The sequence below is a fragment of the Dryobates pubescens genome, chromosome 2, assembly GCF_014839835.1.
Source record: "Dryobates pubescens isolate bDryPub1 chromosome 2, bDryPub1.pri, whole genome shotgun sequence".
Lineage (NCBI taxonomy): Eukaryota > Metazoa > Chordata > Aves > Piciformes > Picidae > Dryobates > Dryobates pubescens.
The window spans coordinates 23,360,871-23,388,081 of NC_071613.1; the positions used below are offsets into that span (position 1 = coordinate 23,360,871).

General features: G+C 47.5%; 1 protein-coding gene across 8 annotated transcripts in view; it reads right to left on the bottom strand.

The window, feature by feature from the left end:
* Nucleotides 1-609: 609 nt before the first annotated feature.
* MLPH (melanophilin) overlaps nucleotides 610-27,211 on the bottom strand; it is a 30,266-nt gene continuing 3,664 nt past the window's right edge. For 2 of the 8 annotated variants that reach the window (XM_054171984.1, XM_054171981.1), the window contains 16 exons: nucleotides 25,480-25,701; nucleotides 24,223-24,359; nucleotides 23,032-23,070; nucleotides 21,689-21,783; nucleotides 20,574-20,702; nucleotides 18,855-19,047; nucleotides 17,327-17,487; nucleotides 12,138-12,221; nucleotides 10,172-10,360; nucleotides 7,337-7,531; nucleotides 4,195-4,350; nucleotides 3,986-4,090; nucleotides 3,193-3,258; nucleotides 2,975-3,032; nucleotides 1,504-1,601; nucleotides 610-1,109 (listed from right to left, as the gene is read on the bottom strand). In XM_054171984.1, the coding sequence (XP_054027959.1) occupies nucleotides 1,083-1,109; nucleotides 1,504-1,601; nucleotides 2,975-3,032; nucleotides 3,193-3,258; nucleotides 3,986-4,090; nucleotides 4,195-4,350; nucleotides 7,337-7,531; nucleotides 10,172-10,360; nucleotides 12,138-12,221; nucleotides 17,327-17,487; nucleotides 18,855-19,047; nucleotides 20,574-20,702; nucleotides 21,689-21,783; nucleotides 23,032-23,070; nucleotides 24,223-24,359; nucleotides 25,480-25,701 (1,954 nt within the window). In that variant the 3' untranslated portion in view covers nucleotides 610-1,082. The remainder of the gene's footprint in view (nucleotides 1,110-1,503; nucleotides 1,602-2,974; nucleotides 3,033-3,192; nucleotides 3,259-3,985; nucleotides 4,091-4,194; nucleotides 4,351-7,336; nucleotides 7,532-10,171; nucleotides 10,361-12,137; nucleotides 12,222-17,326; nucleotides 17,488-18,854; nucleotides 19,048-20,573; nucleotides 20,703-21,688; nucleotides 21,784-23,031; nucleotides 23,071-24,222; nucleotides 24,360-25,479; nucleotides 25,702-27,211) is intronic. The other 6 variants (XM_054172010.1, XM_009900831.2, XM_054171996.1 and 3 more) reach the window with 6 other exon arrangements.

Consider the following 27,211-nt stretch of genomic DNA (forward strand, 5'->3'; position numbering starts at 1 on the left):
ACCAGTAGTCATCCACTGGGATTAGTGAATGTGAATAATTAAGTGTTGGAAGAAAAGAAAAAGTTGGGGGTGGAGGAGAGGGTGTTACCAGTGTTGCTGTCACTTGGCAGGAGCACAGGGCTGCCACAGCCATCACAGCCCCTTCAAAGGATCGGATGATTCTAGTGGGTTCTCCAGTCTCATCATCAGGGACAGGAAAAGTGCTTATCCACAAAGTGCCTGCAGAGCAGGGAAAGCCTCCAGAGAAGTACTTACACTCTGCTTCCTGGAATCCTTCTGAACTTGCTGATACAGCCTCATAATGAAGCTGGAAAAACAAACTGATCCCCAGCAAGCTCTCCAGCCTTTCTTGACACTGCTTGCCTGAGTCTTGCCTCACTCACATCCCCAGATGATCACAGCTGCTTCAGGCACAGTGGTGAGAAGCCCCAGCAGGTGTTTGCAAGGCTTTGTGCAAAAATCTGTTGGCTAAGTGCTTGCTGTGAGGGAAGCAGCATTGCTCTCACCCTGCTTTGCTGCTCAGGGAAGGGAAGTAATCCTCCAAGGGACCATAGAGTCATGACCAGCACAGGAATGCCTGGATCCCTGCTCTATGTGGGGTACCCCAAGAGCATCTTGTAAGTGCTGTCAGCTCCTGTCCCTGCTCAGTATCAACCTAAGAGAGAATAGGGGCAGGCACTGACAGCTTTTGTCAAGTGAAGGCTTTGTCACTGTTCCCAGTCCCCATACCAGAAAGCAACACTGACATGCATCTCTTTCCAAGGAGGTCACTCCTGCTCTGCGTGCACCTGGTCCCTTTTGTTGACCTGGTACCAAAGAGTTGTCCAAAGACAAGGTCTCATGCCTGCATCCTCCCATTAGAGCCTCTGGCCATGTGTCTGCACCCCAATGCTTCACTCCTCTCCCTGGCAGCTCACAGCAAGACCTCCTACCCATGGCTCCCAGCTTCCCTCCTGTACAGGGTTTCAGGGAGAGATGGGCATGTGAGAAGAAAGAGCAAGCACTGGGAAGACAGTGGTGAGGCTTTGTGCGGAGGTCTTGTGTGATCAATGAAATGCGGTGGCAGGAGGGTCCCCCTCTCCTCAGGACAGGTGTGTCATCACAGGCTTCTGCAAGACACCAGAGAGAAACCTCTTCTCATCACCATGCCAAAGCCACCACGAGCCCCACCAGATGATGAAGCCAGTACATCCCTTGTCCCCTCCAGCTACCACCTCATGGAGCAAGGACCTGCCCCATCCCACAGGTCACACAGATAGTGGGAATTCAAAGAAGTACATCTTGTTTTGTTCCCTCACCATAAGCTTGTGACATTCCACACCTTAGGGGGTGATGCCCAGGTGTGCCTTCTCTTCACCAGACCAATGCCCAGAGATGGGCAGTCCACGAGGTCTGTGATTCTATGCTAATATGGGGAGGGATAGATCCCACTGTGCAAGCCTAGGGAGGCAGGTCCCACATGGACTCCAGGCCAGCAACCCTGATTGGTGGCTGTGTTCATACCGCAAAGAGCCTCTCCACTCTCCTGTTCTTCCCGTTGGGGTTTCTCTGGGTCAGGGAGCCACGGTAAATGGAGTTGCGGTCAAAGGAGTCATCAAAACCTGTAGTGAAAGAAGAGACTTGGACAGCAGATCCTCACCCACCTTGCTAGAGATATCACTTACCCAGCAAGCAAACTTGGGTTTTACTATACCCCACTGGCTGTGGTTTTGGATGCTTCACTGCATTTCCCTCTCCAGGAGGATGGTGGGAAGCCTCTTGACAACAAGGAAGCAAAAGCTGCTGCAGCTTAAGTTTCCATAGCCCTGTGCAAGCTGGGTCTGCCTGCCAGTGGTCAACTGCCAAGACCTTTGCTCTGCAAACCTCTGTGGTGTGGCGAGGCAAAAGCCCAGCTTGTGATGATCTCTCACTTCCCAAGACTACTGCACTCTCTTGACCTCCTAAGTAATCTCTTCTCTGCTACCAGCTTCCACTAGCTGTACCTTTGCAGGCCCAACTTTCCAAGTCATTGACTTGCAGGGAGAACGATCGGGAATTGCCCCATCACCTAGCCCAGGTAGAGGGGATTAAGATCACCTGGTGACATCCTTCCTGATTGCACATCCCTCTATCTCCTGATGTGTCCCCTAGGCTGCCTTTATCTGCCTGCCTTTTGCAGGAAGGGGAGCAGATGATGACTCCTTGGCATGAGGGGAAGGGACCTTTCAACCTACCAGCCTCATCTTGGGAAATGGCACTGCTAATTGTCTGGGTGCACAAGGGAAATGAGATTCCTTTTCTGCATTAAATGATCATCCCCTTTTCCCTCCCTTCATCTTCCATTATCTGGAAGAAGAGCCATTCTTTCTGCCTTTATGAGGTGAGATAAGAGAGAAATAGAAAAGTGATTTCCTAATGGGTCAGGATGAAATATTTCCAGTGACTGCCCCCTACCACACAAACTGCTGTGTCAAGTTTGAGGTCATAACCTACTCTGAAGCATCTCCAAGCTGCTATTTCCATAGCTGAGCTATAGATGGCCTCTGAACCAGAGATCAGTAGCTGAGACAGGTGGGCAACAGGATCAGGGATACCAAAGTGAAGGCTAAGTGAAAAAGAAAATATGATGGACTTAGGTGAAGCTTTGATGTCTTACAGCCAACAGGATGCCACAATAGAGATGTATCCCTGGGCTCTGGGGTGGTAGAAGCTCAGGCTGCAGAGAAAGTCCAGGTTCTTGGAGCACTGTGCAAACTCAGTTTGACTTCCACTGTTCCATCACTGTCCCAAACCCTGCCAGTCACCTTTTCCTTTCTAAATTATCCACCATAAGTTTGCTGTGTGGCTGCCCTAACAGGGGGCCATGAGCACAGGAAAGGGGACCCCTAATACAGACATACAACTAAATGCAGATGGAGATAACTGAGTGTCCCCCAAAGCCCAGCCCATCCACCCCCAGGTCCACATCTCCCATGGGTGGAGCTGTGATCCTTACTGGTGATTTGGAGGGGACTGTTGAACTTCCTTCTGAATCCCTGCAGCCTGGGCATTGCCTGCAAGAGAAGGAGAGCAACCAGCTGTGGGAAGGGGATGGGAGGACAGAGATTCCCTCTGAGAACACCACTTTGAAAGCAGCTTCTGGAGGCTCTGGTTGTCCCAGGGATTAATGCCATGCCACATACCCTAGCTGGTGCAGATTCAACACATACTCACTTTAACATCATCTGAAGACTCCCCTGCACTGCTGCTGGTGGGACCGGGAGAGTGGAGGTAGGCAGCCTGTGGGCAGAGGAAGGGCAGAGGTTTCTTCAAGGGTGCAGAGGAGGCAGACAACTCAGTCTGGTTTTCTTTTCATTTTCACCTTTGGGTAACAATGGATCACTGGGCTGATCCATTGGATCAATAGCCCCATTGGAGAAGGGCTATTTATAAGGGTATGTAGTGTTGGTTTTAAACTAGAGCACAGTAGATCTAGATTAGACATTAGTAAGGAATTCTTTACTATCGGGGTGGTGAGACACTGAAATGGGTTGCTCAGAGAAGCTCTGGATGCCTCATCCCTGAAAGATCTAGTGGGAGGTGCCCCTGTCTATGGCAAGGGCCTTGGAACAAGATGATCTTCAAGGTCCCTTTCAACACAAGATGATTCCATGATCCTCTGGTGAGCAAAATCCATCTAGGTGATGGATATTGATTATAAAAATAGGTATGGAAGAGCAGTAGTCAAGTCCTGGCTGTGGTGCATGCAGAAACCCTGCACACCCTTCCCTGCAGCCCTGGGAAGAGCAGATACAAAATGCTCCCTTGATGCAGGCAAGGAATCAGCATTTTGCCCCATTCTCAGAGAGATGCCTGCTATGGGAGCCTTGAGGCAGAGTACCAGGCAGCAGGAAGGGATCTGGGCACAGCTCAGCAGGACAGGCAGCCCTTCAGAGCGCCCAGAGACAGCAGAAATAAACTGAGTGGGGAGCATGGGCATCTCAAGGCAGAAACCTCTCATACTCACCTCCAAGCTCACCTGCCCACTCGACTTCTTCCTTGCCTTTTCCACCGACTTCACTGTGAGCCCTGCTGCGGACAGAGCTGCAATTCGAGATTCAATGTCTGACACCTTTAGAGAGAGGAAAGAGGCATACAGGCGGTGGCTGGAGGATCTGTCCAGCTTCATTTGCTCTCACTGGCTGGGAAAAGCAGCTCCCAGATGCCAGCCCTCACCTCGCTCTCTGCCTGCTGCACTTGAGTGGCTGCTGAGGCCACTTTGTCCTCCAGCTCTGACAGCTCTGAGTCGGTTGTGCCGCTGCGCTGAGTCCCTTCCTCAAGCTCCTTCAGGGTCTTCTCAAGCTGGTAAGTCTTCCCAGCTGTCAGGTACACCTGCAACCACACAGACACAAGATAATAATAATTAAAAAATCATATATCATTGTGCTTAGAAAAGACCTTCAAGATCATTGAGTCCAACCCCACACATTGCAGAATTAACTTCCCTGGAGTTCTCATCTCCTGGTGTGACCACAGCCCCAGGTGTAAAAGCTCCTGCCACTATTTTATGACTGCTTTCTTGCCTTGCAGCACATACAGTACCAGTTCAGTTCTGGAAGGGCTTTTCATCTCATTTCCTCACCTTCCCCAGGGTTTTTAAGAGCAATTACCAGCAGGGTGAAGTGGTAAAAGGCTCAACAGGAACACAGGAAGGACTAAAACTCAGTGACCTACTCAAGAAGCGTCAGCATCTTTATGCCAAGTGTTCAGAGGGAAGACAGGGACCTGCAAATACATGTAGGCTTCTGGGGAGGGACTTTTTAGGGTGTCAGGTAATGATAGGACTAGGGGGAATGGAAAAAAGTAGAAATGGGTAGATTCAGGTCCAGGGTTAGGAAGAAGTTCTTCACCATGAGGGTGGTGAGACACTGGCACAGGTTGCCCAGGGAGGTGGTAGAAGCCCCGTCCCTGGAAGTTTTTAAAGCCAGGTTGGATGCGGCTCTGGGCAACCTGATCTAGTGTGAGGTGTCCCCGCCCATGGCAGGGGGATTGGAACTAGATGATCCTTGAGGTCCCTTTCAATCCTAACAATTCTATGCCTCTATATCCCATGGTGGCAGCAAGCTGGGAAGGAGACAGAATGACTTTCCAAACCTGCCCAGTCTTTTCTAAGCATGTCTGTGCTGCTGGGTTGCCTTGGAGTAGAGTCAGGACTTAGGAGTTTGGCCCTGGATGATTAACCAAACCAATCCAACCCCTGCAAAAAGCAGCTTTGCCCAGGAGCTACTCTGGACATATAGGAATGATCCCAGCTGAGAGCCCTGGCAAACATGTGTGAGCAGAGCCCAGTGCAGCAGATGAACATGGGAGTGCTAACTGGGGTTGTGTGGTGGCTATGGGAAGCAGCATTCTACCTTTGCTGTATGGACAAGTTAAATGGCCCTATCGCAATAAAACCACTGATTTTACTGTCTTTTGCCTCCTCCTGGGCTACCACAAGGATGCAAGGCAATTTAGGAAACATTAATCACAAAATAATGAATTATAGAATTATTTAGGTCAGAAAAGACCTTTAAGATCATTGAGTCCAACTGAAATATGCTGTTATACACTCACATTAGATGATCAGAAGTGTTGTGGCCACTGTTTTGCTGACTGACCCCCAAATCCTGGTACTGCTAATGCAGTTCCTGCTCCTCCATCCCTCTCTGCTTTTCCTGGGCTGGGTAATGCAAAAGGCTGCCTGGCATGAGCCTTCTGCATGCACTGAAGTATGGAACATCCACCTAAATGTCAGCAACACATCCTGTGGATCCCACCTATCCCAGTGCAAATTGCCAATATTTGTGGGTGCTCTCTATAAAGCCACTCAATCTGTGAGTCACAGGAACAAAATTTGTTGTTGGGACATCAAACTCCCCCAGTATCCTTCAAGGTGGGTGGCATGTCTTGGAGAGCAATACCAGCCATGACTCAGCCAGGGTCCTGACTGAACAGCAGGATGAGCACACACCTCCTGGGGCCATCATTTGCCCACCACTTCACCCTCGCTCCACTGCTGACACCACTGAGGACAGCAACACTAAGCCCAAAGTTCACGTCCTTCCCACCCCTATCTCCACTCTTGGGAAAGGGGGAACCTCAAAACCTTCATGCAGTCACCCTTCTTCCCCTGGGATACTGCATTTGGCCAGAAACAGTTTCTGTGCACACTTTGCTCCCAGCAGGTCCCTGCTTTTATGTACAAGCTTTCCCTGATAAGAGACAAGCCATGGATTGCATTACAAGACCCTGCTCCCCATCACAGGATGTTTCCGGCAGCGAAACCCAACCACCTAAACGAAACTGTGACCCCTCGGCCCATCTCTGAACTGCTTCTTTGGAGATGGGTAAATGGCACTGCAGATGTGATCCATTTCCCATGGGGAATCGATTCATATGGGTTTACAGTAGCTAAAAAAACCCAAACCTGTCGGTGCTACACAGTGTCACACCAACCTAGCAGGGGATTATGCTCTAGATGTAAACTTATTGCTTGCACGAGCCCATCAGCCCCAGGCACAAGTCAGCCCTAGTGAACAGATGGCTCATGCTATCCTCGCTCGTAAAAACCTTGATGAAACAGTGCTGAGGTGGAACCAAAGAGAAGCAGGACAAAAGCTTTTCTTGCAGTGGGAGCACAGGACTGCTGAAGTCCAGGCAAAGCCATGCTACAGCAAGCTGGGGACTGGGCTTGTTCTCTGTAACTGGTACTCACACAGAGAATCAAACAGAATCAATCAGGTTGGAAAAGACCTCAGAGATTATCAAGTCCAACCTGTTAGATAATACCTATCAGCTCATGACAACTAAACCATAGCTCCAAGTGCCACAACCAATCCTTTTTTGAACACCTCCAGGGATGGGGACTCCACCACCTCCCTGGGCAGCACATTCCACTGGCCAATTACTCTCTGTGAAGAACTTTCTCCTCACCTCAAGCCTAAACTTCCTCTGGTGCAGCTTGAGATAGTGCCCTCTTGTTCGGCCACTGGTTGCCTGGGAAAAGAGACCATCCCCCAGCTGTCTACAACCTCCTTTCAGGAAGCTGTAGAGAGCAATAACGTCTCCCCTGAGCCTTCTCTTCTCCTAGGAGAAAACAAGAACCAAGGCAAAGGAAGCCACAAGACAGAGCTTCTTCACTTGTGCCACCTCCTTCATAAGACAGCCCTGGCCATCATCAGATAAGACTGGACTCTTTAATCCCTTTGTAGTGTCCATCCTTCTAAGGCTGACCTGCCCACTAAGGAGACATGCTGGGGAAGGGGTGTGTGTGTGTTCCTCTGTATTCCCACCCTCAATGCCCTCTCCTCTTGCAGAAAGCTCTCATGAACCTTACGTTTTCTTCAAGCTCACGGTATGCTTCGGCCACCTCTTTCCCGTCTCCCAGGCTGGGAAGCTGCCCTGTGGGGAGGCCACAGCCAGTGTTGCACTGGCTCTCTCCATGCAACGACTCACACACCGCTGTCTCCGTGGCGTTTATGGCTCTCAGGACTTTGGCTGTGATTTCACTCAAAGCCTGAGCTGACGACCTCTGCAAATGCCCAGTGCAGCCAAAGCGGAGGGTGGAAGTGGGGGGAAAAATAAGGACGTTATTTGAACGTGGCGTACAAAACAGCAAAAGTTGGGGGTGAAAGGGAGCATCAGGCCTTCAGGAGCTGGAGAAAGATGGAGAAGCAAGAATTGAAAGGCTTACACTGCTCCTGAAGAGCTCTCCACTGGAAATGGCTACATGGCTACAGCACAGCTTTGATCTCAGCCCAGGCTTTCTGGGGCTGGCGGGGGGGATGGTGGTGGCTGTGACAAAGGAAGTCATTTCAAGAGGCCTGTAAAAGAGGTCATCAAGGGCTGTGTTGTTCACTGGAAGCAGTGTCACTGGTGTTGTCTGAGAGCAGCAACACCTGGCCACCTGAAGGCCACTCAGTTACTCAGCAGTTAAGACCTAATTGCAGCATATTGCTTTACACTTCAACAGGCCTGAGCATGGATGCAAATAACTCCTTAAATTGGTGGCAAAAGGAAAAAAAAACCAACAAAACCAACAAATCCATAAAATTATTGTATTGCCACCCTGACAAAACTTGGGATTAATGTCCTCTCTTCCCACCCCAAGGAACACTGAGGGCAACACCTCTTGTAAATGCAGCCTTTTGCCTGATAAGGTACTAAGCACATGTGAAAATAGACCGAAGAAACTCATAATCTCTCTCTCAGCTGATAATTCCCTGGAAACCAAGGAGATGGGGGTGATAGGTGGACTGGTGACAAACAGTTGTGTTTGCAGCTGCACATATTTCCGGGCAAACCATCCTGCAGAGAACCAGCCAACTCAGTCCAGCTGATATTTTTATCATTTTATGGTGCCTTTGGAGAACAGCAGTTTTTTCATATTTTCCATTAGGAGTGTCTGCTTTCATTGCAGTGTTCCCCAGTTAGAAGACTTTCTCCTGACTGGAGAGGAGACTTGTAGGAAAACAAACCCAGAATCATGCAAAATTTGAGCCTGGATCTAATACAGGTATAAGGAAAGCTGCTGTTAAAAAGTCCATGCTGATGTAGCCAGGGCTGGTCTGTCTGTGTCACTGCAGGCATTTCTAAATCAATACTTCACAAAGGTATCTGAGTGATAGCATGAAGCAAAAAGCTGAATTTTGTTTCATTCTTGGGTTTGGTTCTGCTGGAGGTGTTGCAACCCAGCCGGGTCTCTCTTGGCTTAGGAGCTATCGCACAGTTTCTATGTTAACTGCCTGCACCACCCTGCTGAGAGACAGCAGCTGTGTCTGTATCCTCTCTGTGTTGTAGCTTAGTTTTGGTCAAAGAAAGTAGCAAATCTGGAGAATCTGGGCTTCATTTTACAAGAATGAAGAGCCTTGCATTGATATCCTGTTAACATTCCCTTATTCCTGAGCATGGATCGGCAGCTCACACAGGACTTCAGTTACCTTGGCCTGGTGAGTTACCACTTACACCCCTCTGCTACAGTTAACTGGAAATGATTCGTGAGAAGATGCACATCACTCAGATGATGAGTGGGAGTGAAGTCTAGCTGCAGCAAGTATCTAAAAGCAGCTCTTAGGAAAAAAGGGGCAGTAAAGGAGACACAGTAAGGATGCAGTGCACCACTGATCCAGTGTTGGCAAGAGCACAGCAAATGGTACCCAAAAACCATGAAGGAAGCCACCCTGGGAGCAGTTGTTTGCTCTCATCCTGAGATTTTATGTAGACCTGTTCAGAGATTCATACTTGAGACAGTCTCACTGCATGCACCATGTGTACAAGTAGCCACATCTCCAAGCACAGCAGCAGCCAAGCTTTGCCTTGTGAGGCTGGAGAAAAAAGTACACTATGGAGAGGTGTCATGGTGTTGTGAAAGTCTCCACAACCTCAGATGAAAGGAGCTTTGCAGGAGATGAGAGGGGCAGTGGGTCCCCTGCTTGCCTTCTTTGTTGTGCTTGCCAGCAATGGATTTGTCAGAGCAAACACACACATACTCCATCCATTGCCAAGGCAGAGGGGAAGGAGTGAACAAATAAGCCATTAGAGACCCAACAAGGAGTGCTGACCTCTCTATTTTGTGCTAATGGACCATCTTAGAAGGCTCTGCACAACTGGAGGCACACAAGATCTCCCTTTCTGAGTCATTTGGACTGTCATCAGTTGCTCATCCCCAGTGCTGTCACCCAGCCCTGCCATCTGCCAAACAAGGTGAGGGGAAGGCCCAGAGAGGTGGTAGATGTCCCATCACTGGAAACATTCCAGATCAGGTTGGATGGGGCTCTGAGCAACTTGATCTAGTTAAAGATGTCCCTGCTCAGGACTTTCTTGTTCATAAGGACATCCAACTCCTGAGACAACTCTTCCAAACAGATGTAGAGGTTGTGTACCTTTCCATGACAGGCAGAAGCATGCAAGACCTCTAAAAAACTTTGCTTTTCACTCCTGGATGAAACTGGGGAATCCTACAAGGACAAAGGTCCAGATACAACACCCTGGGACTTCTCTATCTCTGAACACCCTTAAAGCAGACAGCTAAGTCAGACACATGACAGCCCTTGGAGGCATCAAGGTGGAGATGTAGGTCAGAAGAAGAGTTGCATTATCATGATGTACCACTGAGAGCAGAAGAAACTGCAGATGGAACCTAGAACAATATGGGTGGGAGGACACAGATTACCTTTTGAACATCTCTGGCCATGTCATCACTGGAGGAACTCATCTCTGGTTTCTTTGCTCTCCTCTTCTCTTCATGCTCTTCTTCAGAAGAGACTTCTTTGTCACTGATGTTGCTGGCTAATTCCTCCAGCTTCCTCTTCAGCTCTTCCTCCTCGGCATCAGGATCAAGCTGGGACTCTGGGGCTGGAGACTGAAGCAGTAGAAGAAAAGAGCTGTGTAAGAGTCTCCTGTGGTGGACAATGGGGCACACCCAGGTCCAGATACACTAACCAAGACTGATCAGCAGAGGAGCTCAAGGAGTGCAACCACAGGTGGAATTTGCAAAGGGGACTGAGCCTCCTCTCTGCATCCATTTTCACATGGATGCCCAGAGGGCTGGCAGAGCCCAGTGAGATGCATTTCACTGAGGAATACAAACTCTTGATCTGAAGAATGTCCATTCCCATCCCATCCCCACCCACCCCTTTCTTGTGTGTGAAACTTTCTTGTGTTTCCCTGCCTTTTTCTCCCCTAAAAAAGGTGTGCATGGAGGATTTGGGACCCCAAATCATGACGTTTTCCATTAGGAACCATGATGTGGCTGGTGGCAATGACATATTGCAGCAACCCAAAAACATGGTCCAGCAGGCTGAGGGAAGCAGCCACGTGAACTAACACTCCCTGAGGCAGCTTTCAGAGAATCTAGGTAAATGTATTGGTGATGAAAAAACATGCAGCAAATTTTCCTTTAGGATAGATGGCATATTTATTATTAGGTGTAGCTTATGGTACCTGGAGGAGAATCCTATTAAACTCTCAGGTGCCAAGCTGGATCTCCAGAAGTTACTGAACTCACTGCCCCATGTGTTAAGATGGGAATGCAATTATCTGTGTCACACCTCGTGGGTTTTTGTCTAAGGTTGCTAATGACCTTGATCAATGGCATCCGTAGCAGGCAATTTTCCTCCTAGGTAACATGTTCTGGAGCTCTGCTGTCCCTTCTGCTAGAAAGCTTTGCTTAATAGTTGACCTCAATCTGTTCCACAGAAGTTTAGACCCACTGCCTCTGATTTGACCTAGACTTGGGAACAAAGCATGTGAGCCTGCAAGTGTGCATGTCTCCTACTTCCTTTGCTAGATATACTGACAAACCCACTGATTGATTACAAACATGGCCAGCCCCACTATGAATTTTAGAGAAAAAGAAGGAATTGCATTTTCATCTATGCCTACAGGGCTTCTCTCATTATCACCATCCATCCCACTGAGCCATCAGTACCAGAGCAGCTCATAATGATGGGTTCACACAAAGGAGGAGAAGAGAATGTAGTCTAAACTTAGAAACCCCAAATCAATGTTAAGTGACCTAAGTATTCACAGATTCTACATCACTGCCCAGCTTTAACTTAATTTAGCTGTTTTCTTCCCAGCTTGATAGCTTAGTAAGACAAGGGCATCTGAGAAGAGACACAAAAATCCTCCTTGACTCAGATCTCACATTCTCAGTAACCAGGTGACTTCCTCATATGTACTAATTGAGTCTCCCGTGATTTCAAGTGAGCCGACACAGCTCAGCGGATGTACCAACACCCACTTACCAGTACTGCTAAAATTAGCATTTCATAGCCTATCAACTGGAAACCCAGCCTTCCTTGTGCAGAAGGGGCAAAGAAGGCACCACCTTCCAGGGGGGCCTAAATGCCAGAGGTTAAATTCACCTCTGCTTCTGCCCTGCCCTGCAGTGTTCTCTAAGGCACTCCATCACCTGGAACTAGAGAAGAGCCTGCAAGTTCAAAACAGGATTAAGTTTTAGACTTGATGATCTTAGAGGTCTTTTCCAGCCTCAATGATTCTGATTCCATGTTGTCTATCCAGCTTTCGCCTTGCAATGCTGGCTGTTTCAGAGAAGCCCTTCCAGTGACAAAGGCAAGGACCAGCACAGCCTGTGCTGTCTCCCTGCAGAGAGCATTCCGGCTTTGCCCGGTTACCTCATCAGAGCGCACCAGGATTTTTTCCTCCAAGCGATTCAGCACACGTTCGATTGCGGACATGCGTTTGTTGAGCTCATGAATCTAGAGGAATCGAGAGAGAGAGAGACAGAGAGAGAAAAGGAGTAGAGAACAGACCAGCCACCGCTGCCAGGACAGTGGGAAAACAGTGCATTCAGCAGAAGAAAGCAATCAGCGAGGCATCACCGCCATGGGCTGAGTTAAAAGACATTAAAGGTAATGTCTTAAAGAAAATTTCTCTGGCTACATCAACAGCCTCCAGGAGGTGAACAGCTTCTCCTCCAATCTGGAAAACTCCAAGTGGTGCTGACTGTTCAGCACATCACAACTCCCATCAGTAGTTCTAATGCAGTGAACGTAAACCCACAACACTGGCCTTGCTGAGTCCCTTGCCCAGAACAAAAGCATTGGCCTATAACAAAGCCATTTCTCTTGCCATGAGTCACGTGCTGTCCCAAATTGAAGTCAACGTCAGTTTTCACTTCCTACTAACATGTTTTTCAAGCAGCTACTACCCCACCACCCCTCCAGTCAATATAGTCCTGGAAAGGAAGAGAGGAGTTGATAAGAGGGGAGATTTAGACTAGATAGAAGGAAAAAAAATTGTTTACAGTGAGGGTGATGAAGCATTTTAACAGGTTGCCTGGGGAAGTGGTAGAATCCCCATTCCAGAAAAAATTCCAGTTCAAGTTGTATGGGATCCTGATCTAGTTGAAGATCACAGAACCACAGAATTTCAGGGTCTGGAAGGGATCTTGAAAGATCATCTAGTCCAACCCTCCTGCTTAAGCAGGATCACCTAGAGCAGATTACACAGGAATGCATCCAGGCAAGTTTTGAATATCTTCAGAGAGGGAGACTCCACAACTTCCCTGGGCAGCCTGTTCCAGTGTTCTGTCACCCTCACAGTGAAAAATTTTTCCCTCATACTTACATGAAACTTCCTGTGCCTCAACTTCCACCCATTGCCCCTTGTCCTGTCACTGGGCACCACTGAGCAGAGCCTGGCTCCATCCTCTTGGGACTCATCCTTTACATATTTATAAACATTGATGAGGTCACCTCTCAGTCCCCTCTAAGATAGAGAGCCCCAGCTCCCTCAGACTATCCTTGATGGATGCCCCTGCTCAGTGCAGAGGGTTTGGACTAGATGACCTTTAAAGGTCCCTTCCGACCCAAACCATTCTATGATTCTAAGAATTTCCCATGAAAAATTCCTGATAGAAAAGCTAAGCCTGAATATTTTCCTCAATATACTTTCAAATTTTCTGACTTCTCCATGCAACGATGTCCCAAGATGCTTGCTCCTCCTTTTATCCCTCACTCTTCCAACTGGAAAAAAAAAGGGAGGGGGGAGGAGGGGAAGGGAATGGGGCATGGGGAGAAGAGTAAAGGAGAAAAAGACAAAATCCTAGAAGTTACCTACTGTGTTCAAGAGCCAAGACAAACTTTGGTGCTTAAATCATGGAAAACATTAAAGGAAGATTTTCCCCCTCCCTGTTTTAGAAAAGGAAGTTTTGCTTTCTTTAAAAAATGTCTTTTTTCTTTGATCCAAACAAATAAAACACAAATGATGACAAATATTGCCTGTTTTATAACACTACCTCCCACACCACTGCTGCCCTGAGTGGCTGCCTCCCATTCAAAGGGGAATGAGCAGCAGATGCAGTAAGTAAATGCAGTAACAAAGAGATGCAAGGGCTTGGCTTTGTTTTTATAGAATTTCCATCCTCTCTCTTAGGTTTTGTGCTTGCTAGTGTTCAATTAATTAGATCCTCACAAGCAGCCTGGAGAGTTTGCCTTTGCTTAAGGGAAGATTAATATAAACCCCTGGCACTGGAGAGCAGAGTGCTGTAATTACCAACCCCAACTGAATGCATCTTTCATCAGCATTAAACCCACAGGCAGGAAGCAATCCAATCCATCTCTAAGTGGTTTCTCAGTACTGTTTAACGCCTGACTCTTGCATGCTCCAGGTGACAATGTCTGTGACGGGCCATCAGCTTCAGAGGAAGAGATGGTGATGAAATGAGCACCGTCAGTACCCACCCGTCTCCGTAATTCAGAGGCTGGGAGAGGTCAGAGCATAATGCAGTCTGCTGTTGATGGGCTGAACTTACTTTCATTCTCCTTCCCAAGCAAGGCTGGTTTTAATGCACAGTGGGCACCCCATTAGGGTGCATCCCTGTCAGAGGCTGGACTGCCCTGCATCGCTCTCTGTGTTGAGTATTAAAATGTTTGAAGTGAAGAAGCTTAAAACACAAGCCATAAGGATGGTACATAACACACCAGTTAGGGCAAAGTATCACTTGCTGCTGGCAAGGTAGATTACTCTAGCAGAAGAGGTGCTTCCAGTCCCTCAAATACTCAAGACCTCCAACAGAAGCTTTATTGTAAAGAAGAGGAGCCAGACAGCATCAAAGCTCTGGGAATCCAGAACCACTTGAATTACAGCACAATGGCTCCTGGGGAGAAATCTGGTAAATCTGCACTATGCCTTGTAACTCGATCTTGCTCTTACCTAGCTTCTAAAGGCAAAGACCTGCACAGTTACCAGTTTAGGGCTTATTTTCGTGTCTTACCAGGTCTAAGTTTTTTATTTAAAGCAGTGGTTTGTTTGTTTGTTTTTTAAATCTTGTTCTAGCACCTTCAGCTCTTGGAGTCACAGGGCTAGGGATCAGCCTCTGCTGTTGTTACTGGAAGAGTTAAGTTTCTTGTGTTTGGGACTGAATGGTGTATCCTCTCCAGAATTCAGGTAAAAGTGGCTTTCAGATCAAATGTATTCTGACAAACTGGCACCTAAGGCAGTTTTAGGAAAGATAGTTTTCATCTATGAGGCCAAAGTGAGGCAGGGCAAAGAGCTGAGCTCCTCATCTCTTGAAACCTTCAGATGCTAACAAGATGTTTTTCAGGAAAACATAGCTTTTGAAACCAGGCTGTGGGATTCAATACAGGGTTAACAAACAGGCTTCTGGACCCTACACCCCACAGGCCAACATCTGGAATTGCCAAAAAGCACAACCCCTGAGAAGTGCAGCGCCAGGGTGTCTAGTCACAGTCATCTGTTCTCGCTGTGCCCTGTGATGTCCCATCAGGGGTTTGGATACCCCAGAAACATCCATGATGGCTATGTGACATTCCCTGGAAGTGCCTGTAAACAACTTAAGAGCCACTGCTTAAGAGCCACTGCACTGGCTTAGGGGAATGCTCACTTTTCCAGATTGTTCCTGGCCTGTCTTTGCCCTCCTGACAGCCTCGGATCCTCCATCTCCTCCAGTCTTAGGTTAAGGGGATGGACAGTAGTACCTGCTTAACCTCTGCCAGCTCCAGCAATACAACAGAGCTGGCTAGCATTGCAACATGGATGCTCTTGCCTTCTCTCTTCTTTAAACTTGTGCTTGGCCTCTCCTTGGCCAACAGTGACTGCAATGCACATGTGTGCCATTCTGAAGTTAATGGTCCAGCACAGAGCTGGGTCTGTTCCTACTGGCTGAGGAGAATGGTTGCTAGCTGTAAAAACATCAGCAACATAAAGGGCAGGAAGGATGAAGAGCTATTTAAGCTAATGAACAATATTGGCATAAGAACAAATGGGGTTAAATTGGGAGTGAGAAGATGTCTTGTAACCACAAGAGTGACAAGGCTCCACAGCAGCCTTTGTAGTGGTGTGTTGGAGGAAACAGGTAGCACACTGGACCACCCTGGAGTAAGAGCTTGTCCAGCTGATGGAGGAAGTCATCTGAAGCATTGGTGGGAATTTGGCCCCATTTCCCCACTGCAAAACATGGTGCACATTTCATGCCTAACGTACCGTGGCCTCATTAAGGACACCCAGTCCAGGGTTCTGCTGTTTACTGCTGACTTAAAAAGGAATGGCATTTACTAATTACAACATGCGCTGAGAGAAGGAAAAGGAAAAGGCACATGAAGTGTGCTGCTGAGGGACAGTTGTGGTTGCAGAACCTCCCAGTGACTACTGAAAGAGGGGCCCAGGATGTACACTCTAACCAGCTGTGAGCAGAGACAGGCAGCTGGCTCTCCCTATCTATCTGTAACCAAATATCACCCTGTATTTCATGGATCAAGAGGTATGAGGGATGCTTTACTGTTCTCACCATCCACCATTTGCAAAGGTGGCATCACAAGGAAATACAGCTCCTTGTTTGACAATTAAAACACAAACTTGCAGCCTTTTTGACACCCTTCTCTAGACTGTTCCCTCTGTAACCATCATCTGGGAGAGATACATGACAGGTTGTCCTGACCTAGTCCTACCAGGGCAGGAACACTACACTCTGCGAAGGAAGAAAAGGATCTTGATGCTTATTAAATACCCCTCTCCAAACCTCTGTCTGATCATAAAGCACCAGCACAATCTATTGACAAAAACCTTCCTGGGAACACAGAAAACCCTAGGTGACTTCAGATTAATAACGACAAGATGGAAAATTAACAGCAATGAAGGACAGTTTGATACTGTGACAGCAGCATGGGCAGAGTGAAGCATCAACCGCTGCCATGACTGCAAAAGTGGAAATGCTGGAAGGAGGAGCTGGGAGAAGCAGCACGGAGCTCCAGCTTATTTCTGCACCATTCTAAAAGGGCAGAGAAATGTTTATTCTCCTCCATCCTAACAAATGAGGGAGACTTATGTGCACCTTCCAAGGCCTCAATCCTGCTCTCATTACACAACAATCTTGTCACATCCCTCACAACACAGAAGGCAGGACAGGCCAGGACATTCATCTCACTGGTGCCATGCAATTGTGATATGACAGCCAGATGAGCCAGCTCCTAGGTCATCCTGTATTGCTGTAGCAATGTAAAGAGGCTGCACCTTTAGCATCTTCAATTCCTGAGCTGAAAAGGAGTGATCTCGAGCCTACAGAGATCTGGGACTCACTCTGCTTCCTCTTGGAACTTCACATGGAAGCATGGGCACCAAATTACCTCAGTGCAGAAGGGGCAGTGGTTGTGTGGCACATCATCTTTTTTGCTTATGCTTCACATCTGTCCTGCCTGGAAGACTACTGCAGTTGCACCCAAGTTTGCCATCTGTGCTTCTCTCCTGAACCATCCTGCACCTCACAGATAACGAGCACCATTTATGGCAAGAGAGGCTTGGCCACAGGCTTTGTTTCACTAGAGGTTCAACAGCTGTTTGGTACCTGATTCCCAGAGTGGCTGCCATTCTCCTGGGAGGAAGCTCTGTTGCGGCGTTTCATGTGATGGGGTGGGTAGGCAGGGACGTGGGCTCCCTTCACATCTTCATCAGAGGTGTCCATATCTGCAGAGTACCGGGATCGGGGCTGCTCATTCCAGGAGCTGCCTTTGGAGAGAAAAGGCTTCAGCACAAAGGTACAAGAGATTCACACCCTTAAGCTCCTTTCTGAACATCAGCCCCATCCTTAAGACAAGCAATAATGAAGCACTTCTCAAGATCACACTTTGCAGGAGGTGTTTCTGCAAGAGACCAAAGTTAAGGATGGCTACACTGGTGCAGGCTGCAGCTCCATCTGCTGTGGCCATGCAGCACCTATTTCAGCAGGGTCCCACACAGTGCTCCTGAGATAGCAATGGGCACAAGGAGCATCATCCTTGTTCTCTCATGTCCTGGACAGCCAGACCGCTCTCCAAAAACTGCTATTGCCTTCCCAATATCATGAGAGCTCAGATCTGGATGCTGCCCTTCATGCATTGTCCAGGTACTGAAAAATGTTTAGTTCAGGCTAGAGAGCTACCAGTCTAGGAAGGACCTTTTAGAAGAGTAGGAAATCTCCTTTTTTAGAGGGCAATTAGAGATAAAAGCAATGAAAGGAAGTAGAATTGACAAGCCAGAGAGCCCTGCTGCTGTGTCATTCCAGCTACACCCAGAGTAGGACTTTAAATAGCTTATGGTAAGCTTTACCCAGCATTTCCTAGTGCTCTGCAGATACAGCTAAGTGGTTGGAGACCCAGAAGGATATGTTCAACAGATATATGTGCACAAGCCAGTATCCAACCCTCCTGTCTCTGCTGTCACATCAGGAAAAACATCTTGTCTAGACAATGCTTTTCCCAAGAAAAACTGGACCAGATGATCCTTGAGGTCTCTTCCAACTTGGGATTCTATGACTCTATGAAGTTCTGCCCCACCATTTTCTGGGGTATTTGTAGACTAATGAAACCACAGATTCTGTAGCCTACCAGTGCACCCTGCCCAGCTACAAGGATGATATTTAGCAGCCTGCAGTGCTTGTGTCCAGTTCTTGTCCAGTCCTACTCCAGTCCCCTTAAAAATCAAAACTTTATACACCCACAGCACCCTTTGGTAAGGAGTTGAATGTACTGCGGACTGGAGGAGGAAACACATCCTGGTGTTTATAGTACTGTCCATTCGATTGTGTCTAGTTTCTACCCTGGTCAAGACTGGTAGGTATGAAAGGGATGGACACCTCAAGAACAAACCCTCTGGCTTTGAGAAATGAGTTAGTCTGGAACAAGCCCAGCCTGTTACAACTAAATAACTTCAGCTGATTCTTTCATGAGGAAAACCAGCTTTGCAGATGGATGTTTTGTCTTGACCCTTAAACCTTTTAGTTGCTCTGAGGTTGTTAAAAAAAATAATAAAAATCAAAGACATTTCCCTTTTGATCCAACTTTTGCAGCCACTTTTCCTCCAAAGGATACAAGAAGAGCCTACCCAGAGACACCTACCAGGTTTTGCATTTCTTTCCAGGCTTCTTCTCCGTGAATTCACAGTGAGTCGAACCTCTGTGCTGAAGTGCTGCTCTGGAGGGCTCATGCCTGGTCCCTGTTCCTGCAAGACGTGGTGGAAGACCAGATCTGCATCTGTGATCCTGGAGTCCTGGGAGGCGTCTTCAGCTGAGTTGGGAAAATCTGTGAAGGACTGAGAGATGAGGGTTGCTGCTGAGCAGTTGCCAGAGAGGGTTCCATGCTTCTCCTAATCTTTGCCAACAGCTCCTAGCTTTATCCTCCAGCAGATACATGGACTAACCTTTATTGATGCCAGCTCCTAATAATTCAGGAGACTTTCCCTTGCTGATGCTTTATCCTCCAACACATACATGGATTAACCTTTATTGATGCCAGCTCCTAATAATTTAGATTTTCCCTTGCTGATGAGCCTTGAGCAATACTTCGCATCACGACCAGGGGGCACTGTTAATTTTCACAAGAACAAGGCACAGGGCGTCCCATGAGCAAGGCTGCAAAATGCTCTCCTCTTCTAAAAGAAGGTGCCCACTCCCTTTTTCAAATACTAGCCACCTTCTGCCATGCAAATAATCTACAACCCATAAATCTGATCCAGAGGACCTTGACAGAGGCCAGCCTTCCCTAGACTCATGTTGAATTCTGCTGCATAAAGATGAGCTTAGGTAAAGAAAGAAGGAATCTATTTAATAGTTTGCCCCAAACACTTCAATTTACATGGAATTGTGTGGACTGGGTTTGTTTGTTTGTTTGTTTGGGGGGCTTTTAAGCCTTTGCTACACATCTCATCACACTCTACTTCTGCCCTGGAGTACAGTTTGAAGCATCACAGCATCATTAGATGGAAGAAGTTGCTGTATAATGTTTTTAAAGTGAAATTTCATCAAGAAAGGCAAACAGGAGCAGCCCCAAAAAAGCTTGATCTGAAGCATCTGAGGCTGGAAGTCCTTTTATCACATCCAGGGCAGCCCTGTCTGTGTTGCTGTCCAGAGTCTGAAGGTGGCTGATGGCTGACCCCCCTAAGCTCTTGATGGGATCATGGGGTGCAGCTCACTGCAGATGCTCACGCTGGAGCTGTCTGTGGGTCCTGCTTCTGGTTGGGAGCTCCTGACACAGGCACATATAGTCTCCTATACAGAAATAACCATGTCCTCCCCTCTAATGGATGGGGGCCTCCACCCCACAGGTGCAATCACACTGGCTCTGTGGGTTTCATCTTTTCAAACCCACAAAGCCTGTGTGCCCCATAAAAACAATGTCCAGCTACATCCCCAGTGCTGCCATATGACAAAAGCAGCCTGAACTGGTTGGGATGGTGGGAGAAGAGTGTGGCTTCATCTTGTCCCTTGAGTATTGAACCCCCCAAATTTGCTGGTAACATGAGTGTCCTATAGCCTTGGGACAACACGAGAAAACTTTTGTCAGCAGAGACCAAGGAAATCAGCAGGGAGAAGCCATAAAACCTCTTGTTATCCCATTTTACCACTCATCCGTGCTTCAGTCAGGTGTCCTACTCCTGACTCAGCCTGAGGCAAAGGACTCCACATGGAAGAATTTAACAAGTGGGGCTATGTTGAGCAAGGATTGGTACCACTGCCTCTCAGCATCAGCTGAAGCAGATTTTGACAACTGGATGAGGAGGTAACAGAGACAGCAAGAAGAAAGCAGAAGAAAGGAACCCCCACAGCACTTTCCCAGTACCTGGAAAGCATCCGGACTGCTGGCTGCTGGAGAGAGCTGCACAGACTGGCGACGAGACTGAGCAGAGTACTCTGAGTCCAGTTCAAAATCAAAGGGGTGGACAGACAGCAGGCGCTTTGTCTTGCGCATCTTAGTGTAGGAAGTGCAATAAAGAAAAATTCAGCATAAACCACAGCCAACCTTGAAGAAAGGGGGAGGGAGGGCCCTTGTCTCCCTGGTTTGTTTCAGTTTGCACAGCCCAAATCAGGGCTCCCAGTTTTTGCAGAGAAAATTTGGTCCTATATTGTCCTGCTTGCAGGGAGCCAGCTTTATGGGGCAATACATGCTAATGCTGGAGTCAAAAAAAAGTGGGTTCCTGATTTCCACATTCTCTGGCTCAGGAACAGGGAGTGAGAGGCTCAGAGAGAGATCCAGGAGAAGCTTCTGAGTCATCCCCTCGCATTCAGAGAAAAGATGCTGTGGGCAAATCTCTCTGAAAGGTCATCAGCTGCTCTGAGGCAGGAGCAGCTTTGACAAGCCTCTAAGACTTCAGAAACAGATGAAAATGAAGTATTAAGTGTGTGAAATGCAGCTGCAGGCCAAGATGTATGTAACAGCCTGTATGAAACCCCACTGGCATTTCAAACACACTGGCAGGTTTCACACGTGCTACAGGGACAAACACACTTCCCATCAGGCTTCTTAATCGGCGTGCACACAGTCCCTGAAAATTCCAGAAGATAACTCAATATACGCATGAAGGCAGCTGTGCTTTGCTACTCTATCAGGTATCTCTTCTAGTAAGAAAACTGGTGGGTTCTCACTGTATGAGTAGGAGCTGGAACTTTTCTGTCAAGTTGGGGCATCCTTAGTGTCAACAGTGACACTTTTCTCCAGTGAGCCTTTTCTCCAAAGAACACCTGTTTGTGATTTTACAGACTTTGTAATTTCTACACAAACTGGGAGAGGAGATTATCTGAGAGAAGAAAGAGAGAAAGGCCCAGCTTTGAATGTGACAAAGGAAACCACCACCATCACCATCACTACCATCACCACCGCCACCACCACCCAAGCCATGCCAGCAGCAGTTGGGGACACAGAGTGAGACAGAAGAGGCCTCAGAATGAAGTGCTTACTCTGCTGTAGCACTCTGCTTCAGCTCCACGAAGTACACTGTCTTCATCATCACTGTCATCCCCAATGTCACCACTGGTGAGGAGGTGGCATTCACCTGGAAGGGAGACAACAGCATGCTGTGTATGGGCAGCTCCGGAACCCAGCTCCTAGGGAAGGGAACTCCCCACCATAGCGGTCACACCAATGCACCTGTAGGAGATTATACTTCTTGTATGTGGTGAAAAGGTCCAGATTAGAAATAATTCCCCAACTTTTTCTTTCCTTCTGATTTTTTTGCATACTACACCATAACCAGTAGAGTGCACCAGTAAAAAGAAGGGAATGAAGAATGGGACAGAAATATCTTAAGGCAACCCCAGTGCTGCAGCTGGCATGCAGTGACCATAGTCCAAGGTCTGTAGGGTAGAAACATTTTCAGGAACAGTTCCCAGACAGCACTGAAGACATCCATTCTTAGCACTTGATCTTGCCAAAGCTTGGCTGGATTCTCACTGCTTCCCCTTCCAGCTGAGCACCATCATAGATGTGGAAGTGACCACTGCAAGAAGCTGAAGGGCATCTGTATCACAGAGAGCAGCCCAAGGTCCACCCAGGTGACTCATGTTTTGAAGGCACTACAGGTAATATTAACACTGCTCTGTTTCTGTTGTTCCTGGTTCCCATCAGCCAGCTCCACTATTTATCAGTGTCCCATTCCTTTTTTGGGTCCCCATTCATGTACCCAAATCAGTGCCAAGCCCAGCAGTTCACTTGGATAACACAAATGCCGGACGAAGTCCAAAGCCAAGGCAGACAAAACACTCTTTCTTATATCAAATGACAAGGTGCAGTGAATTTTTCCTGCAAGGGCTTCTATGGAACATAATCTGAAGTCCCAAATTCATATAATCATTGAATCACTTTGATTGGAAGAGACCTTTAAGATCATCAAATCCAATCATAACCCAGCCCTGACAAGACATTACTAAAACATGTCTCTCAGCATCCCATCTATATGCCTTTTAAATACCTCCAGGGATGGCAACTCCTCCACTTCAGTGGGCTCCTCTAGAATATGGGCTTGGTGTGGGTGCATTCAGATGAGGAGTACTTGCAAGCTTGAAATTTGGCATGAAAGTAAAAACCCTGTTGCATACAAGTCTACCCTTTGAGACCCCAGGTACATTGCAGTGCAAGAGATGAGCATTACAGTCCACCTCCAATGCAGTGGAAAAGTGATCTTCCTGGTCCAGCCACACAAAACCCTGGCTGGAGTGCCCATAGCCAGAGGGTGTGAAGAGAAAAAGACATTGTAAACCTCTCTTGAACTGCAAGCCACATGCTGCAATTTGTTTTTACTTACTGTTAATGTCTGGCAGGCTGTAAACTCTGTCATGAAGACCTAAATGGGAAGAAAAATGGTGGGAAAAATAAATAAGCACATTTTTCTCCAGGTACCTCATAGAGAACAAGCCTCAGATCTACGGTTCACTGGAGTTCTCATTCTCTAGCCATCACAATGCACAAACATCTAAAAGGTTCTTTAGAGAGGAAAAAAAAGGGCACTTGGAAGCAGGACTTGACTTTTAAAAGTCAAAGAACTCTCTGCCACAATTTCTACAGTTCTGAGACAACAAGCCTAGGAGTGCACAGCAGCAGAGGAAGCCACAGCCACCAGCAGATAGCCATGCAAAGTTTAACGGTCTCTTCTTGTTCCACTGTACCACCTGCAGCCAGAGGCATGTCCCAGGAGGATATTCTTGCTTGCTCAAGGGTCAAGCCAATTCACTGGTGTTAATGAAGTAAAACCAACAAACCCCTCTCTTTTTGAAAAAGAGATCAGAATCCAAATGCAAAGAAAGCTAAAGCACCGTTATCCTCACACTTGGTTGGGATTTCTTTTAGATGGTCCTTTCTGTGTGGTTTGATGCATTTTTCAGACTGGATGCTGCATAAATTGTGTCTCAGCTCACTAGTTTGATATTCAATGCCATTACTACCCATTCTCTTTCTGCTGTGTCTGCCACTCTGGATAAAAGCGTGATTGAACCAATTGAAGCATCTTATGTCTATGGCATTTGTGCAAACTTTTCTGTGGCTCCTTGAGATAAGAATACAATCCACATTGGTTTGCAAAGGCAAAGAACAAAGCAGTGCAGGAGCTGTATGAATGGCAACTAGCAGATACCCAGTAAATAATACTGTGTTAAGAATAACTTTCAGCATGTGCTATGCACTGTTGGGGCAGTATCGGAATGCAGGACATGAGAGTTTTAAAACCAAGCACGAGAGATTCTGAAGTCTGTAGTAAAAACTTGAACCTTAATGAAGGGAAAAAAATAATCCACCAAGAACATCTGCTCTGCTGCTCTCAATATGAAGGCACAGCTCTGAACCTCTACATCCTCCCCAAGATATTTTGAACAGTCTTGAAAACATACAACACTCAGAGCATCACTGATGCTGATGTTCCTCCCTTAGTGTATCCCAAGATGGTGCTGCACAGAGGCCTCACCTGCAGCAGAGCAGGAGAAGCTCCAGCGCTCGTCCTCACCTAGAAATGCAGAGTTCAGCCCACGCCCTGGCTGCAGCCTACCATAGAGGGACTGCAGCACCTTGGCGCTTCCAAACCTCTTGAAACGGGATCGCACGTGTTCATAGTACCACTCCAGGGAACCGATCTTCACAATCCTGCCCAAAGAGAAGATGCCCATGCAGGTGAGCCAGTCCAGCCACAGAATCATAGAACAGTTTAGGTCAGAAGGGACCTTTGAGATCAAAGAGTCCAAGCATTAAACTAGCAATGCCAAGCCCAACACTAAACTATGCCCCTCAGAGCCACATCTACACATCTTTTAAATACCTCCAGGGATGATGACTCCACTGCCTCCACAATCCTTTCAGTGAAGAAATTTTTCCTAATGGCCAATCTAAACATCCCCTAATGCAACTTGAGGTCATTTGCTCTTGTCTTATTGTTTGTTAGTGGTGAGAACAGACCAACCCCTGCCTTACTTCAGCCTCCCTTTCAGGTAGTTGTAGAGAGTGATAACTCTCCTCTCAGCTTCCTTTTCTCCAGCCTAAACAACCCCAGCTCCCTCAGGCATTTGTCACAGGACTTGTGCTCTAGACCCTTCACTCCAGCTTTGTTGCCCTTCTTTGGACAAACTTGAGCACCTTAATATCCTCCTTGTAGTAAGAGGTCCTACTTGTAGTGAGAGATACTGAACACAGTATCTGAGGTGTAGTCTCATTGGTGCCAAGTACAGGGGCACATTTGCTTCCCTACTCCTGCTGGTCACACTAGTTCTGATACAAGCCTGCATACTGTTGGGCTTCTTGGCCAGTTAGGCACATTGCTGGCTCATATTCAGTTGGCTGATGACCAACACCCCTGGCAATTTTCCAGCCACTCTTCCCCAAGCTTATTTCATTGCATGGGGTTGTTGTGACCCAGGTGCAGGACCAGACATTTGGCCTTGTTGAACCTCATTCCATGAGGTTGCATTCTATCAAATATTTGGACTAGGGGATAAAGATATGAGAGATAACTGGGCCCAAACCTGAGCCCCGGGGAGCACCACTTTGACAGGCTACCAATTGGATTTAAATCCATTCACCTCCACTCTTGAGCCTGGCCATCCGGCCGTGTTCATGGTGACCATACCCACACCTAGAAACCATCTCTAAACAAAACCAGAGCATAATGGCTTTCTAAGCAGCAAAAAGGGATGTAGAAATTGGGTGAATATTCTTGAGCCTCAGCTCTGAGGCTCTCCGTGGCTCTCGCCCTCCATCCCAGGAGTGGTACCTGGAGAGGCGGCAGGGATCGCAGACCCAGCCTTGTTCCTTCTTGTTGTAGCGGCTGCAGTTCTTGCAGGTGTAGAAGTGGCAGTCCAGGCACTGCCTCTTGCTGTTCAGCAGGAACTTGAAGGGCTGGAGGCAGTGGACACAGTGGGTTTCATTGAGGTGGGACTGGTTTGTCAGGAACTCTCTCTTGCTGCTCTCCTGGTCGATCTTGCATTTCAGCTCCCTGCAGAAAAGAGCCAGACCCACAGAAACTTGGTTTTGTTAGTGTTTCACTGTGGACTCTCACATGGCAAAGGCTGTCATGCCTCAGTCATTTCAGGAATGATTTTCCAGGGAACATCCTGAGTCCTGCAGCTTGTGGAAACAGCTGCAAGGCAAATCTAATAAATAACACATCATGAGATAAATAGGCAGAACAAAGAAGTGGGCTCCAGATTCAGGGTAGGTTGCTTTATGTTCAGATCTGACACTGTTAAATTTAAGAGTTAGTTGGGCCAAAACCTGTCCCTTTTGCTCCAGAGGGCATTGAGCATAAATCCCAGGAATCTCAGGAGAGTGGCTCCTCTGAAAGTCTCTGGCTGCCTCTCAACTCAACCCAGTGTTTGAACCTGAAGTTCAGCTGGGACTTGAAGCTTTCTGGAATTCTTGGTTTAAAAAAAAAAAAAAAAGAAAAAAAAAGAGGCAATCTTAGATCAAAAAGGATTGAAAGGGCTTTTGTGACCTAGCCCTTCAGTGCTAAATTCAGCAGGGATATTTATTAAGGGCAAAGTGATGTACAATGAGGTGCAGGCTGTTCAGAGGGTGGCAGCAGGAGGAGATTCTCATGGTCCTGTGAAAGCCCCATCTAGCACATGGCTTTCCAAGAACACCGTCTCCTGGCAGTCTGTCACTACTAGCTTCTGCTACCCAGACCCAGCTGCCAGAGCAGGTCCCCATGCAAGAAGATGCTCATGTGAGGCTGAAGCCCCAGTGACAGCCAGGGCCAGCTAAAATGCCTGTGGAGTTGGTGGGGGCCCACTGTGCTACCCAAAGACTTTCTGTTTGTTCCCCATGCCTCAGGTGTGTTTGCCTTTAGGGCTATGGCTGAGAGGCAATGTTTGACTTGTAGGGAAGGTCTAGAACGTTGTTTTCTGTCTAGGCAGGGTTAGAAAGCTGCATTTTATAGGGCTGAAGTAAGCCTGGACCAACAAATTCCAGGAATCAAACCTGGAAGCTGCTTTATGAACACAGTGTGGGCCACAGGGCTTGTGGTGATGCTTCTAGTGCTCATCAGCTACTGGGGAGATGGCCCAATGCTGGAGTAACCACAGCAGGAGCCTTGCTGACCTGGCAGCACAATGCTGGGACATCCACAGGAGCAGTGATTTTGCTGGTGGTGGGAACCAGCAGTCAAATGAGTGTCAGTCAAACTAATCTCTGTTTAACCAAATCAGTTTGCACACTGGGGACTGGCTCTTGGTTTTGTTTTTTTTTTTTTTATGGAAGAGACTGTTCTCTTCACCTCACTGCCCACACACCAAGCTATGTTTGCTCTTACAGGGAGCGATACCAACCTGCATTAACTGGCAATCTGAGACATGAAAATCAGTATGAAGACTGGACAGGGCACCTAGCTTTCATATTCAGCTACTCACTGCTCTAGTGGCATTCTGAAAGACCTAGGAAGAAGTTAGGTTATGATTGGACTTGATGATCTTAAGGTCTTTTCCAGCCAGGACATCCTATGATTCTAA